The following is a 15,591-nucleotide window of genomic DNA, read 5'->3' on the forward strand; positions in this document are numbered from 1 at the left end:
GCGCCACATGACGTCACGCGCCCGCCAGGCAGCCTGGGAGTCGAGTGGGCGGGGCCCGTTGGTCGGGCGGCTTCCGTGGGGCAGCGCCGCGCGCCGCAGGCGGGTTGACGGGAGCTGGGCCGGGCCGGGGGCGTGGAGCGGGAGCGGGGGGGCCCGGGTACGGAGCGGGGGGGCTGCTGGGCTGAGGGGGCCCGGGGGTGGAGCGGGGGGGGTTATCGGGGGGCCCGGGGTCGGAGCGGGGGGGCTGTCGGGGGGTCCGGGGGCGGGGCTGCTGGGCTGAGGGGGGGTGGGGCTGTCGAGGGGAGGGGCTGTCGGGGTGAGGGGGCCCGGGGTGGAGTGGGGGGGGCTGGGGGCGGGGCTGTCGGGGGGCCAGGGGGGCCCGGGGGCGGAGCGGGGGGGGCTGTCGGGGGGGTCCGGGGGCTGGGGGGGGCTGTCGGGGGGAGGGGGGCCCGGGAGCGGAGCAGGGGGGGCTGTTGGGGGGCCCGGGGGCGGGGCTGCTGGGCTGAGGGGGGCCCGGATGGGGGGGCGGTTGGGCGGAGAGGGGGGCGGCCTGGGTGCTCCGGGCTAACCTCTGCTCCGCTCCACAGGGAGGCTGTTCCAGACCCGTCGTCGGGATGAAGGACTCGCTGTCACTGCTCGCCCGGATCCCAGCCCACCCTGACTCTCGCTGCTGGTTCCTGGCCTGGGACCCCTCCGGGACCCTGCTGGCCTCCTGCGGGGGAGACCGCAGCGTCCGCATCTGGGGCAAGGAGGGTAGGGAGCCGCTGCCAGGTTGGGCCTGTGCTGTTAGCTGCTGGGTGGGGATGCGTCTCCGTCCCAGGAAGGTGAAATCCCAGCTGCTCTTGAAGTCTCCTGGGTCCTGGGAGCCCCTCTGGCCACGGGCTGCTGCCTCACGTTGTGCCTTGGCCATAGGCAAAGCTACTTGTGAGCTGGGCTGGGAGGGGAGCTCTGGCTGCCAAGCCCCCTACTCTTCGCTCACCTCTCTCTTGTCCTCTGCCCTAGGGGATAGCTGGGTGTGCAAGTCCGTGCTGGGTGAGGGGCACCAGAGGACCATTCGGAAGGTCGCCTGGTCCCCGTGTGGGAGCTACCTGGCTTCAGCCAGCTTTGATGCCACCACCTGTATATGGAAGAAGAGCCAGGATGAGTTTGAGGTAAGGCTGTCTCCACAAGGCTGAGTGCAGAGGATGCTTGTGGAGCCAGTGCTGGTGTCAGGTGCTGATCTGAGTGCCCTCCAGAAGTATCAACAAGAGCCCAGTGAGAGCAGAACACACCTTCTTCTTCTTCCTCACCCCCGCCCCCCTTGCTACTGTGTCTCCTGCAGATGCAGTGGATGGCCCCGATTTCTGTCTGTCTGCATAGTGATCGTCCATCAGTGAGATGTCGGGGAGAGCTGAGCACAATATTCATTGAAAATTTAGTCTCACTTGACCCGAAATGATTCATGAATTTGACACAAATTCACAAATAGTTCAGGCCCCAAAACTTTCTGGGATGTAGGCGCTATTCACCAAACTGGAGGAGGTGCTGCGTCCCTTGTAAGCTTTAGGCAATGGTTAGGGCCCTCACCTCCAATGCCACCATTGCAGGGGTGGTCTCCTCTAGATTCAGTTCCCCCCTCTGTTTGGTGTGAGTGCCCTAGCCACTGGGCTGTGGATCTCTTTCTGTCTTGCCTGTTAAAGTTCTTGCGTTGTGGATAACTAGTCATTGGAGCAGGGTGGGTGTCCTGCCACCCAAGTGGGTACCCTGATCACCAGGATCTTTCTCACTCTGGGCCATTGACTGAGTATTTTGTACAAAGTGGTACAGAACCACCAACAATCATACACGCACCCCACCCCACTTTGTAGACCTAGGCCTTCATTTCTTTTGCAGGGCTGTTGAGGAATGATGAGAAATATATTAAAGGTTGTGAAATGCTGTGAGCTCTGCTGATGAAAAGCACTATTTTAGAGCTCAGTGGTGGTGGTATGTGAAAGTGCTGCAAATCAAAACGGTTTGTTTTCGGTTGAACAAAATGGTTGAAGTATTTCTGTTCACTTTTTCAATTTGCTGGAATCTTGCAAAAATTTCAGATTTAGTTTGGCCCAAACTAACAGGTTTTTTTCCAATTTGTTAGCAAGCTGAAAAATCAGCTATTTGTCTAGCTCTGGCATCAAGCCCCTTTCCTAGGCGAGGTGCTGTCTGAAATACAGTACTCTGGGCTGTCCTCAGGCCAGTTTAGACTTGTTCAGCACGCAGTACAACATGGAATTCGTAGTTGGGTATGGACATATCCCATGCTGTCTCAGTCCCATGGGTGTCCCTCATTAGAGATACAGGGATGCCAAAGTGGACAAACCCCAGTACTCTGGATTCCATTTCTGACAGGAACCAGCCCCAGCTGCTTAAGCAGAAGGTGCAAGAGCCCTGCAGAAGCAGATGGGAGATGATCTGGCCCCTATGACAGTCTGATCCTAACCCAGGGGTGGGCAAACTTCTTGTCCCGAGGGCCACATCGGGGTATGGAAATTGTATGGCAGGCCATGAATACACAAAATTGGGGGTAGGGGTGAGGGCTCTGACTGGAGGTGTGGGCTCTGGGTGGGGCCAGAAATGAGTTGTTCAGGGTGCAGAAGGGGGCTCTGGGCTGGGGCAGGGGGTTGGGGGGAGGTGTGGGGGCTCTGGGCTGGGGATGAGGGGTTGGGGGTGCAGGAGGTTGCCCCGGGCTGGAACAGAGGGGTTAGGAGGGTGGGAGGGGGATTGGGGAAGGGGGTTGGGGCACGGGAGGGAGTCAGGGTGCAGGCTCTAGGCGGCACTTACCTCAAACAGCTCCCAGAAACAGCGGCATGTCCCCGCTCCAGGTCCTACGTGGAGGCGTGGCCAGGCAACTGCACGTTGCCCTGTCCACAGGTGCTGCTCCTGCAGCTCCCATTGGCTGCAGTTCCCGGCCTTTGGGAGCTGCGGGGGCAGCGTGCGGTGGCCCCTGGCTGCCCCTACGTGCAGGAGCCAGAGGGGGAACATGCTGCTGCTTTCAGGAGCTGCCCAGAGTGGGCAAGCCCCGTACCCCGCTGCCCAGCTAGAGCTCAAGGGCTGGATGAAAATGTCTGGAGGGCCGGATGTGGCCCCTGGGTCATAGTGTGCCCACCCCTGTCCTAACCTCTCATAATAACTGGATAAGCCCTGAAGCAGGGGGGCATGAGTATTAACTATTCTAATGCTGGATAATCTTGTTCTTCATATAAATGTCCAATCTCTCTTAGAACTAAGCAATGCTCATGACCTCAGGGGTATCCCGCAACAGGGTGTTTCACGGGCTAAAATCACTGCTTGTGTGAAACAACTTATCCTTTGATCACTTTTGAACTTGTCCTCTTTCAGTTCCATTGAGTGTCCCTTGTTCTCGTGAGCAAGAGCCTGCAGGGAGATCTCTGGGGCCTGGCTTGCAATGGGAACATATATTCGTACAGACGCGGCGTTTCCAATGTAGGGCTGGATTCCCCACGCTGATGGCTGGCCCAGTACCTCTGGGGACAGCGTCCTTACAAGGCATGGAGTTGCAGTCGGGTGCATGTGGAACAAGTGCAGTGGGGTTACAGCAGAGGATGTGGCCTGGCACGTGGAGCTGCATTGAGCCTCCCACAGAGCCTGTTTGAATTCCTGGCTGCAGCTGTTCCTGGGAGGAGGGGTTCCTTCTGTCCCCAGCTGCCAGGGCTCCTAATCGCTTAGGGGGTGCGGGGGGGTTGTCTGTGCCCTCCTTGTTCTGCTCTCAGTGAGTCAATTGTCTCTCCTCATGCTCCCTCTGGTTGGGCCAACCCCCTTGGGCTTCCCTGGACCAATGGGGGCACTGGGAGCATGAGGCTCCTCTCTCCCTGGGCCTGGCTTAAGCACAAGCTCCTTCTCTCCCTCTGACAGTGTGTGACCACCCTGGAGGGACATGAGAATGAGGTGAAGTCCGTATCCTGGGCCCCATCTGGCAGCCTCCTGGCCACCGGCAGCCGAGACAAGAGCGTCTGGGTCTGGGAAGGTGAGAGACAGGTCTGAGGGGTGGGGGGACCAGGAGCACCCTGGGAGATATGTGGGGAACCAGGTTTGGTGGTTCTCAGGACTGAGGGGCACCTTGTTACCCTGTACCTCCAGCTTGAGGGAGCCTTGCCCATGGTGCCTGGATGTTCGCTCCCGGACACCACCAGTCTTTCGGCCGCTCTCTCCCCTCTGGGCTAGGTTAACAAGAAGTGCACCCCAGGTGCCTTGCAGGTTAACAAGAGGTGCACCCCAATCCCTAAGTCCCTTTGAAGTTTTCCTCTGATATCCAGCCCCTGACAGTGGCTACTCACAGAAATCCTGTAACTTCTGCCCCCAAAGGAGCAGTGACCTTAAGTCACCACTCCTGTACAACGCAGAGTCCTTGTGAACATTTCTAATAAAACAAAAGAAGGTTTATTTAAGAGTAAAGATTCCACCAGACACAAAGCTGAGTGGTGGAAACAAATGGTTACAATAAAACCAAAATTATAAACAGCGCACTAAGGCCTACATTTATTAAGTTTTCTTTCCTAGCTAATAAGGGAGGTTCCCCCCAAAGTTTAGTCTCTGGCAGACCTGGCTGCTTCCCAGGAGCCAGGATCCAAATGTTCATAACAACGCTCCTGCTCTTCAAGATGGCTCCTCAGTGAATGAACGCAGAGTGTCTTTCCTACTGAATCGGTCTTTGGTCTCTTCACAGCTGAGGTGTTCCCCTGTGTGTTACAAGGTTTTCTTTTTCCCTCCACATGAGTTTGATTGCAGTTGACTTTGATGCTTTTCCCTTGACTGATCTGGGAGGGGGCAAGGGTAGACAATTGACCCTTGTATTACATCACCAGCCAACCAGGCAGGGGTGACAGCGTCCTGTCTGCTGGAATGGGCTATCACCGAGACGCACGGTTCCCTGGTGGCTGACTTTTACTCCAAGACCATATATCACAATTTTCAATATAGTTCTATTATTCCTTAACTATTGCTCGTATGTACATCGTGTAATGAGTATCGATAAGTTACAAGCTTTCAGTAGAGACCTCACATGCTACCATGATATACCATGGACACGGTGTATTGGGAGTAGTGAGTTTGTCAGGTCTGAGACACGAATGACTTGTCAAAAACAGTGAACCGTTGGCACCGATGAACCTCTGTCACACCAGGTGTGTCAAGAAACATGAGGTGGGACCATGGGTGGGAGGCTGGGACATGAGACCTGGAGGATCATAGGAGAGAGGTGGGCAGAACAGGTGGGACTGGGAAGGGGTGGCTGAAGGACTAAGGGGCAGCCCTGTTATCGGTGCTGACCCATTCTGGTTGGGTGCTGCAGAGCCAGGGCTTCCCCTTTGCCCCTCTGTTGGGCAGTCACAGGGATGCAGAAGGGTGCTGGGCAGAGTCCCTGGCTGCGTTCACCCACAACCCCTTCTCTCTCACAGTGGACGAAGAGGACGAATACGAGTGTGTGAGTGTCCTGAATGCCCACACGCAGGATGTCAAGCACGTGGTCTGGCATCCGAACCAGGAGGTGAGGGCTCTCCCCAATGGCACCACAGGCCTCCCTATCCCCCTCATGCCCTCCCACCCAGGTCTTCAGTACTCCAAATATCTGCTGTCCCGGGGCAGTGCCCGTCATTTTTGTGATCCTAGGCAGGTGCCAGAGGTAGTGGGAGTTGGTGGTGCAGCTAGAACTGGGAGAGAAATCCACTGGGTCTGACTCTGGGCAGAGCCCAGAGGCACAAAGGTGATCAGCTGACTGGCTCCCTTTCACCCAACTCTGTGAGTAAGAGGCATACAGATCCCGCAACCCTGCAAGTGGAGGGCAACCCTGCCCTAGAGGGAGCTCCACTGTTCTGGGAGGAAAGAGGGCTTCAAGCTTGGCTCCCCAAGGCCATGTTCCCCTTAGCCTGTCTCTCTCCTTCCAGCCTGGGGGAATCTAAAGGCCATGTTTTCGATGGGTGTGCAAGGTCCTGTGTGCTGCCCCCCATCCTGGGTCTCCTGCTCCAGAGCTCATTTTTTGTCCCTCCTCTTCCCCCATCAGCTGCTGGCATCAGCCAGTTATGACGACACAGTGAAGCTGTACCGCGAAGAGGAGGATGACTGGGTGTGCTGTGCCACACTGGAGGGACATGAGTCCACTGTGTGGAGCCTAGCCTTCGACCAGAGTGGGGAGCGCCTGGCCTCCTGCAGCGATGACAAGACAGTGCGCATCTGGCACCAGTACAAACCAGGCAATGAGCAAGGTGAGCAGGGCAAGCTGGGGGTGTAGAGTCTGCTATCCCAGGAGCCGCTCCTACCCCACTGCCATCCCAAGAGACTGGAGCACTAGAGAGAGAGGTGCGTCAGTACTGTCCCTAGTATATACAGCTGCGGAAAGGGGAAAGGCTTTGCCCAAGGTCACGCAAGGAGTTGGTGGCAGAGCTAAGAATAGAAAGCAGGACTCTAGACTCCATGTCCCCTGCTGTAACCATTAGACTCACTCCCCTTCGTATGTAGCATTGGTCTGGGTGAAGCTGGGTGAGAGCAAAGGACAAATAGCCCGGGCTAGTCTGACAAATGACTCAGAAGGATGCTGTGCCAGCTTCCCCCTGACACCTCTGCCAGTGCGCACGCACCGTGGCACAGGTAACCCAAACCCTCTGCATCTCTGAGTCAGGCCCAACTGGCACCTGTGCCTATTGGGGTAGCAGACCAGCCTCCAAGGAAACCTACTTGTGCTTTGCTCATCTCGCCCCTCCTTTTGGAGCAGCCAAATCTGTGACTGTCACAGAGTCACCTGGCCAGTGCTCTGGACCTACTCCGTATGAATCCAGTCAGGACTCTGGGGGAGCCGCCTCTTTCTGAGCATACTGTTGCCAGGGCAAGAAGCTTACACAGCTTCAGCCTTCCTGGATCTGACCTCGGAGCATTCAGCATCCCTTTCCACACCATGCGCTTCCTGCAGTGAGTCTGCCCTTGTGGGGCTCTTGGGGAAGCCAGAGGGCCCTGCACCCCAACTCTGCAGTCAGACATGACTCATCTCAACCAGCGTAAAACAGGTTTATTAGTCGACAGGAACGCAGCATAGAGCAGAACTTCTTAGCACAAAAGCAGTGACTTTCAGCCTAGTCCATCTTGGGGGAATGCCGGGTCAGACACCCTGGACTCCCTGCTCCAGTCCCCCCAAGCAGACTGCCAGCTTCCAGCAACCCAACCTCAGACACCCCACTTTGTTCCTCCTTCTGGTCTTTGTCTTGCTTCCCAGGCAAAGTTTCACCTGGTCTTCACCTAGTCTCATCCTCACCTGCCCCCGAGGGTCTTGGCAAAAGTCACACCCTTATTCCTACCACCTAGGCATTGGTTCAGCGCACAGGGAAACTGAGGCACACACAGTATTCATGCAAAACAGTAAAATTCCCATAGTACAGGATAAGAAGGGAAAATCCCCACTTCGTCACCGTGACACCTGCTGCTTTACATTCATTTGATGCCACTGGGATGCTTGGTGCCAGAGCTACAAACCTCCCCTAGAGCGGGTGCCCCGATGGTCCAGTGTTCATTGCCCCGGAGTCCAGGCAGACTTTCCCCATGTGCTGTAACAAAGACTGCATTGCCCCTAGCCACCAGGCCCTGGCACAGTGCTCGTGTGACCGAATGTCTTCCCTTCCTGGTGCAGAACCGGAACCTGGGAGCACGTGCTGCTCATGCCTCTGGGGCTCTGCGGCATGCTCCGCAGGCAGAACTGCTGATTGCTGTCTGGTTCATTGCAGGGGTGGTCTGCAGCGGCGCCGACCCCAGCTGGAAATGCATCTGCACCCTCTCTGGCTTCCACACCAGGACCATTTACGACGTGGCATGGTGAGCCTGGGCTTGTGAACACTCAGTCCAGTCCACACTCTGTGGTGGGAGGGGTTTGTCCTGCAGGGACTCCCGAATACTTGTGTGAGAATCACTCCCAGGGTGCTGGGACTGCAGGCCATGCAGTGCAGTGGCTGAGACTGATGCAACTGAGTCCCTGCCTGCCAGATGCTGCTTCAGATCACTCCTGTCATTGAAGCATGATGGGAATTTTGGGGTCTGGCCATATTTTGGGGTCTGTGCAGTGGGGCCATGATCGAGTTAGCACAGTGGTTAGTGCCCACAGCACCACCAACCTGCTAGGCCAGGAGGAGCTGGAGGTTGCCAAGCAAGTGCTATGTCCTCCAGCACTCAGGACTCCAGTTGCTTCCAGCCCAGGACCCCTCCCATCTAGCGGTGGGGCAGAGGCAGGAATGATCAGCCCCCCACTGTCAGATGTTTAAAATAGCGCTGACTCAGGGTAGTGGAGAGCCCTGAGTTTACTCCTGGGGGATTCTGCACCACCGCCCAGTGCAGAACTTGCACAGAATTAATGTTCTGTGCAAAATTTCATTTTTTCCTGCAGAACTGGAGCGGCTGGCTGCCTCTAGGGGCTGCTGGTTCCCCAGCTCGCACTGCGTGGGCAGGTTGTGGCTCCTGGGTTTGCCGTCCCCGCTCAGTCACATGGTGCAGCTGGGCCCCCTTCCGGCACGGCACAAACTGCACCTCAAGGGGAGAGGCAGGAGCAACAGCTGTGAGCTGCAGGGCGGGGCTGCTGCTTTCTGGGAGGGGGATGCCGGGGGGGCCTGACAAACTGTTCTGGGGGTGTCCGAACCTTTACGTTGTGCCCTCCTGCTATCAGCAGGTACAGGTTGGGTCTGTCCGGCAGGACATTAACCAACCAGCATGGAGTGGAGCCTGCAGCTGGGCTCGGGAGGGAGCCAGGGGGGTACCCTGTGGCTGGGCTCTGGGGGTACAGGTGTCTGGGCTGGGGGGGCCCACACAGCCCCCTCCAGTACACACACATACCTCCATCTCTCCCTCCAGCCAGTAGTGTCATCTGTGGGGAACTTGAAACATGGTAACCCTATGGGGCCAGGGTGAAAAAAATGAGAATTGACTGAAAGAGCGGAGGGGCAGAGTTCTCCCCCAAGCTGGGCCCGGCTGGCAGGTGTAACACACCCAGACTGGGCATCCAGCAAAAACATAGCAGAGAAACAGGAACGGGTTGTTGTAGGGGTTTAACTCCTTACTCCTGGGGCAGTCTCTTCTGTTGTTGCTGACAGGTGTTTTGAAATAAATCACCAAAATAATTGAAACTGGCATGATTATGTGCTGTTATTTTGACAAATAAAATATGCATAATTTGTAATTATTTAGTGCAGAATCCCCCCCAGGAGTATGAATTATCTGGTCCCTACTGCAGGCTCCACCTGGCATCAACTGCCTTCACCGTTCCAAACCCCACTTTCCAAGGAGCCACCGAGGCTCTCAGAAGGAAACTGGCTCCACTAAGCCTGTCCCGGTTGAGGGTGGTAACCATGTGCAGTGGCCTAATGCAGGGCTCATCCCACTGCTTCTCTCCTTCTTCCAGGCCTTTACCAGCACTGCTGCCCCAAGCAGCCTCCTTGCGTTCCCCCTACCCCCCTGGAGCTGGTCATGCCTGTCTGCACTCCTCGGGGCAGGGACGGGCTTGGTTTCACCATCTCCCCCCACCACACTGCAACAATGTGCGGAGAGAGAATAATCTCTGCTCACTCACTGCCCTCCATTTCCTGCAGGTGTCGCCTGACAGGGGCATTGGCTACCGCCTGCGGAGATGATGCTATCCGGATATTTGAGGAAGAACCGCTCTCGAATCCCCAGCAGCCCACCTTCGCACTGACCGCCCACATGCCCAGGGCTCACTCCCAGGACGTGAACTGTGTGGCCTGGAATCCCAAGGAGCCAGGGCTGCTGGCATCATGCAGTGACGATGGAGAAATGGCATTCTGGAAGTACCAGCGGCCAGAGGTTTGCTGAGAATCCCAGCAGTGCAGCTCACCCCCACCTCCCTCCCCATGCCACGGACCCAGCACCGCCATGGGCCCGGGGCTGGGGTGTGCAGCAGTAGCTGTTACCTGGTAGGAGGCCTAATGTTCCCTGCAGCCCTAACCTGCAGGGGGAAAAGAGCAGCCCCTTCGCCCTGGACTGCTCCAGCACTTGGATTGCCAGGGCATCATTGTGAACCCTACCCAAGTTCTGCTAAACTAGGGTCTTAAAGGTAGATTGGGGGTGTGTGTGTCAAACAGCTTCCCTAGGGAATGGCTTTGCCTAGGTCTCAGTGGATCGTAAGGGGGCAAGAGCTCCTTCCTGGACCTGCTACTAGACTGGCAGGATGCCTCAGTGTGTGGCTCTTCGCAGTAGTGCAACTCCTTGACAGGTGCCAGGACCAGTTCTGGAGCTAGTCCCTGTTCTGGCTGTTATATGGGAAACGGGCATTTCCTAGTTGAGGGTTTCACGGACAGGGGCCATGTACAATCTGTTATGGTTGGGGCTGTTCTAGACCCAGGGTAGGGTGGAGGGAAGGAGGGGCTGCCTGCTGCCCTGTCAATCTGTGAGTGAAGAGTTCTAATAAATAATCACGTGCTGTCCCCCCAAATCCTGGCTTTGCTTTATTCCCCTGATGTGGTATCAACTGGGCTTAGAGCTGGACATCTCCAGCAGGCCCCTGGGCCAAGCAGTGTCTTGGGGGAGTCTGGCTGGAAATGAGGTTGCTGAAGTGGCCTCTAGGAGCCTCCCAGAGCAGGGCTGTATCCCTTTAGCTTTAGAGGCTGGGGAAGGAGAACCTGCTAAACACTAACTGTGCTTTTGGAGGGAAAAGGAAGAGAGCTTCAGGGGCTAGAGTCTGACACTGGTTCCTTAAGGGGACAGAAGAGAGAGAATGCAGCTTTACTTGCAACCTTACTGCTGGAGAAACATGGACATCTTAGCCCTGCTGAGACGTGGCAAACTCATACCAGCATTTAGCTGCCCCGCTGGGCATGGGCTCCCAGCATTATTGCAAAAGATGCAGTCATGGCCTGCTCAGGCTGACTGCCACAGGCAGGAAGGGAAGGATACAGAGGGAGAGCAGGACCCTAAGCCTCCTGTTCCAGAGCAGGAGTTAGTTAAAGCTGGTGGAGTGATGTCACCTGGTTCATTTTCCTTGGCCTGGCCTGGCCAGACTAAAACTGTCAGCAGGGACTCAGCTGGGGGCAGCTAGGGTCATAAAACTGCTTCCACTGAGTGACACAGCCCCCTAGCAATCTCAGCAGACTTCCTCCCTGGGCTACCTTTAGCAGGCTGGCCGCCTGGCTGGCTGGCTGCAAGGACTCAACTCCAAAGTAAACATGGGAGGGAACCGAAGGGGAGCCCCCCTCCTTAAGCACAGGCACTGCTGGCTGGAGAGAACTCAATGGACGTCTCTGGTCCCCGGCTGGAAGACAGTCAGGGACACAGGGCCAGAACCACCGAGGAAGGAAAGACTCAGGCATGAGCACATGCCCCTGAGAGTGTGCTGAGAGGGGCCTCTCAGGAAGTGGGAGAGCTCTGGGGCTGGGATGCCGCTCACGCCCTCTGTGCACTAGTCAGAATTCCTCCCAACAGCAAGTGCCTGGGCCTGGAGGCTCCAGGCACCAGAGGAACAATGCAAGAGGAGACACGTACCTCCCCCCCAGCAAGCTTATTCCTCAGGACACCAGGGAGGTTGTTTCTAAAGAGCTTTATTGAGGCCAAGGCCCTTGGCCCAGCCCCCCTCTAAAACCACTGTACAAAGCTTTCCTGCTTAGCCACACGCATCAACATCTAAAACACAGGTTCCACGAGATGCAGAGTCTCCTGCACACGCCACGGGCTGGTGCTGCCCAGCGAGGAATGGGGCAGGCCCCAGGCCAGCTCAGAACTGCTTGGGGAGGTTATGATTTAAAGGGGCCAGGTCGCCCCACGCTGGATCAGCAGCCGGCCTAGAAGCAGGCGGCACCACTACACTGGGGAAAGGGCCCAATGCTGCCCACATTCAAACAAATGCCAGAGCTGTACACACTGTTCCCTTGGAACCACTGGGGATGCCTCAGCTGCGCCCAGGTCTCGGCTACCAGGCAGGGAGGCCCAGGCCAGCTTTGGCTAAGGCCCGGCTCAGTCCGAGTCGCTGTCGCTCTCTGCCTCCTTCACATCCACGCTGAATTTATACTCTTGGTCACAGCCCATGTAGGCGTCGCTCATGAAGTAGAGGGTGTAGTTGTGGGCGCCTGTGGCTGGGGCCACAAAATCCAGTTTCACCTAAACGGACAAAGGCGTTTGAGAGCTGGTAGCTGGGCAGAGGAGCTAGCGCTGGCAGGGGGCTTCCCTGGGGCTCAGATCTTGTGGCTGGCATACGGGGCAATGTCCCCAGCCCCTCTGGGTCAGAATCAGCACTCCCTGTGAGCTGGACATTAGCCCCAGGTGAAATGGGGAAACTGAGGCAGGGGGTTGCAACTAGCCCAAGGTCACACCGAGGTAGTGGCAGAACCAAGACCCCCTCGTTCTCAGGTCATGCCTCCCCTGCCTGCGTGTACGAGTCGCAATTCCCACCCCTCGCTCGCAGTGCTGCGTGTCAGACGCTGAGCCAGGCTTCCTCCGAGTGCCAGGAGGGCTGGCCCTGGCGTGCTGCGTTTTACAGCCTGGGGGCAGGACAGCCCTTCTCAGGGGCACTGAAACGACAGTGGAATGCCACAGGCTGGTTTGATCTAGCACACGCCCATTGCCAAGGACCCTGCTGCCAGGCAGCCCGGAAGTGCCAATGCCCCCGCAGCAGGGCTGCACCCAGTCCCCCTCCCTCCACGCCACAGCTCACCTTGGCCTTCTGCTGCAAAGTCAGCCTCTTGATGGAGATGAGGCTGTTGGATTTGGAGTCTCCGATCACCACCCACCAGCCCTCCTCACGTTTCTGCAGAGGAGACAACCAGCGGTTAACAGTCCCTGCCCGCAATGGAGGGAGGCGCTCCCCGGGCTATGTTCCACCTCCCCTCCGCGCTGGCCAGCGAGGAGCCTAGAGACAGTCATCCTGCTCGAGGGCTGAGCACCGTAGCTCTCCCAGCATGCCGGCCAGCGAGGGCTTCCCGGGCTGGCTCAGGAACCCTGGCCCACCCTGTTCCAGGGGGTCTGTGGGGGACCCCCTGGAATAGACCCATTTCTAGTTGTCGGGTGGCTCAGCCAGTCACAGCCATGAAGGCAGCAGTCCCCTCTGCGAGCACGCCAACGTACCTGGGGGAAGAGGGGAGCAATGACAGGTCCCGTGACCTCCTCCTCTCGCTCCAGCTGCACCAGAACCACCACCGGCCCTCCGCTGCGGACAGAAACAAGAGGTCAGCAAGGTCCCGCTGCCTCCCCAGCGCCTGGATTCTGCAGCCAGGGATGCCAAGGGCACTGCCTATTCCTTCCCCGGCACTCGCCGCAGGCAGCTCTGCACGCCGCTCGGCACCTCCCAGCTCACCTGCGGATACACTCCTTCTCCACCACCTCGTAGGAGAGCTCGATGTTAGGGTATCGGTTGCAGAAACGGGCCACATCAGTGATCTGGGCGTCCGAGAGCTGCAGCAGGCCGTTGCGGTCCTCGTCCTCCATCTCCATGATGTCGAACACGCTCTCCACCCCCTGCAATGAAGCGCACCGGTGCAGGCACTGAGCAAACCCTGCGCTCCCTGCAGTGCCAGGAACCCAGCCTGCGCCAGCTCCCTACACCGGGCAAGGAGCCAGCACCGGGCTTCAACTGCAGCCTTCGGCACCCGCACCAAGAGCCTGGCGCTCTCCACCCGAACAGGCCGGGGCTGGAGCGACACGGGGAAGGGGTTACCCCAGTACCGGCTGAAACGCAGCTGGGGCTGCAAAAAACGTTCAACCCATTTCAAAAAAAAACCAAGGGCAGGCGTCTGCATCTAGCCAGGCTCTGGGGCGCCCACAGCCAGAACTCCCCCGCTCTCACCTTGTCCGTGCAGCGCTTGATGTGCTCCGAAGTGAAGTGCGGCAGCTGCTTCAGGTAGGAGTCCTTCGACCACATGGCCTGGGTAACCATCTGGGCCAGCTCCATGGCCGCCAGGGCCGGGCTGAGCCAGCCGTTGCTCGACAGGACATCCACGCAGGCCTGGATCAGGCGAATCGCCTGGGTGGGGAGAGAGTCGTCATGCCGGGGAACGGCGAGGAGTGCAGTACAGGGACACAGACAGCCGACAGCCTCCTCAGGGGAGACTTCAGCTAGCTCGGCCCTTCTGCACAGGCCAGCCACGCCCCCAGTGGAGGAAGCTCCTCCCCCCAGGAAGGCAGGTAGTTATGGGCCCGACCGCTCAACTCAATCCTAAGCTCTGAAACAGCCCCATTGACGCCCCCCCTCCCAAGCACTGTGGGCACGTGGGCACCGCCTCCCCCCGTACCTTGCTGAGGATCTCCTCCGTGTCGGACTGCAGCTCGGCGCTCAGCTGCATGCGGGACAGGTGTGCTTGCAGCAGCAGGTTGGTCTTGACATGGGGGTCGTTGAACTTGGGGTTATTCAGTTTATGAGGGACTTTCTGCGCCAGCTGGGGAGAGAGAGAAGCCAAGTTGGCACTTTGGCCATTCGAAGTAGAGAGCCTGGCACGGCCAAGCAGAGCCTACATCCATCAGCCAGCGCTGTAACAGCTAGATCCAGCTTCCCCTGGGCTGTATCCTACCGCTGAGAAGGCTACATAACCCACTGCACCTCACCCAGAGGAGCAGATCCCCAGAGACTCCCCAGAATACCCCAGCAACTAGTCCGGGAATGATCTAACCTAGTCAAAACAACACAGCAGCTCCAGATAACAGGGTCCGCATCAACGCAGACAGCTGCCCCTGGACGGTCTGGGACAGCCGGTTTGTTCAAGCGTCCGAGTGAGCGGCTAAGCACTGATCTAGGTCAGACCTAGAATCTAGGTTGCTATCCCCGAACCTTACGCCGGTGGGCATGGAGCCCGGCCCTCACCTGCCGCAGGAGGTTATCCTCATGGTGCCTGATGGGGATGTTCTCGTACTCAGCAGCGTTGGAGATTATTTCAATCAGCCCTCGCACCTTGGTCTTGGCATTCAGAGACATGCTGAAGAGCTCTACGGAAGCCGAGGCAGGGAGAGGGGTCAGGGGGAGCCCAGCAGCGGGAGATGACTCCAGTGTCTGGGAACAGATCCAGCTGCTGCTGGGCTGGCTTAGAGGCACAGAATCAAGTGTCCCAAGAGCGGATCTTTCTTTGCAGCATTAGCGAGAGCACGGCCCACCCCAGCTGTGACCCCGCCCACTAGGACGGGCGCACTGCAGGGCCAACAGGCCAACACGCACCCCCTTGCCCCCAGGCTGATGGCTACACTGGAGGAGGTGAGCGTTCACTGCCCTCCCCTTCATGCCAGGAGCAGCAATATGCGCGGCCTGGCTGCCCTCCCGGATGGGTCCCTTACCGATGGTGGTGTAGTTAATGTAGTAATAGGCTGCGATCATCCCCAGGTTGAGGGGTGCCACGTCCATCTCGTCCTCGATGCTGATGCACTTGGACTGCTCCAGGTCACTGAGGGTCTGCTCCACCAGCTCGGACAGGTGGTCGGACAGGTGTCTGTGAGACACCCCTGCCGACACAAGAGGCAGATCAGACAAAGCAGCACAGCGCAGGGGCTTTGCAATGCTTGGGGCACAGCCAGGCTGCCCTGCCACCAGGGCCTAAGCCAGCCGGAGAGAACGGGTGAGTGCTGAACATGCCAGCTGTCCTGAGGTTCATCGCCCCCCTACCC

At 58.0% G+C, this 15,591-nt stretch overlaps 2 protein-coding genes across 3 annotated transcripts in view; one reads left to right on the forward strand and one right to left on the reverse strand.

Annotated features, from left to right (window-relative positions):
• Window positions 1-58: 58 nt before the first annotated feature.
• Window positions 59-10,462, forward strand: CIAO1 (cytosolic iron-sulfur assembly component 1). Of its 2 annotated transcripts, XM_077805932.1 has the most exons (8): window positions 59-157; window positions 588-753; window positions 1,003-1,151; window positions 3,892-4,003; window positions 5,433-5,521; window positions 6,035-6,236; window positions 7,743-7,830; window positions 9,591-10,459. In XM_077805932.1, exons 2-8 carry the CDS (start codon window positions 615-617, stop codon window positions 9,829-9,831), a joined length of 1,020 nt encoding a protein of 339 aa, XP_077662058.1. In that variant the 5' UTR covers window positions 59-157; window positions 588-614; the 3' UTR covers window positions 9,832-10,459. The 2 variants fall into 2 exon arrangements, with proteins under 2 accessions (XP_077662058.1, XP_077662057.1); XM_077805931.1 differs by having other exon boundaries at window positions 588-1,151; window positions 9,591-10,462.
• A 1,074-nt stretch (window positions 10,463-11,536) lies between these two features.
• The window catches only part of SNRNP200 (small nuclear ribonucleoprotein U5 subunit 200), a 38,264-nt gene continuing 34,209 nt past the window's right edge, over window positions 11,537-15,591 (reverse strand). The window contains exons 38-45 of the mRNA XM_077805930.1: window positions 15,265-15,429; window positions 14,801-14,922; window positions 14,235-14,378; window positions 13,790-13,966; window positions 13,301-13,461; window positions 13,072-13,153; window positions 12,662-12,754; window positions 11,537-12,108 (exon numbers count right to left, since the gene is read on the reverse strand). Of these exons, the coding sequence (XP_077662056.1) occupies window positions 11,965-12,108; window positions 12,662-12,754; window positions 13,072-13,153; window positions 13,301-13,461; window positions 13,790-13,966; window positions 14,235-14,378; window positions 14,801-14,922; window positions 15,265-15,429 (1,088 nt within the window). The 3' untranslated portion in view covers window positions 11,537-11,964. The remainder of the gene's footprint in view (window positions 12,109-12,661; window positions 12,755-13,071; window positions 13,154-13,300; window positions 13,462-13,789; window positions 13,967-14,234; window positions 14,379-14,800; window positions 14,923-15,264; window positions 15,430-15,591) is intronic.

Source organism: Eretmochelys imbricata, chromosome 26 (assembly GCF_965152235.1).
Source record: "Eretmochelys imbricata isolate rEreImb1 chromosome 26, rEreImb1.hap1, whole genome shotgun sequence".
Lineage (NCBI taxonomy): Eukaryota > Metazoa > Chordata > Testudines > Cheloniidae > Eretmochelys > Eretmochelys imbricata.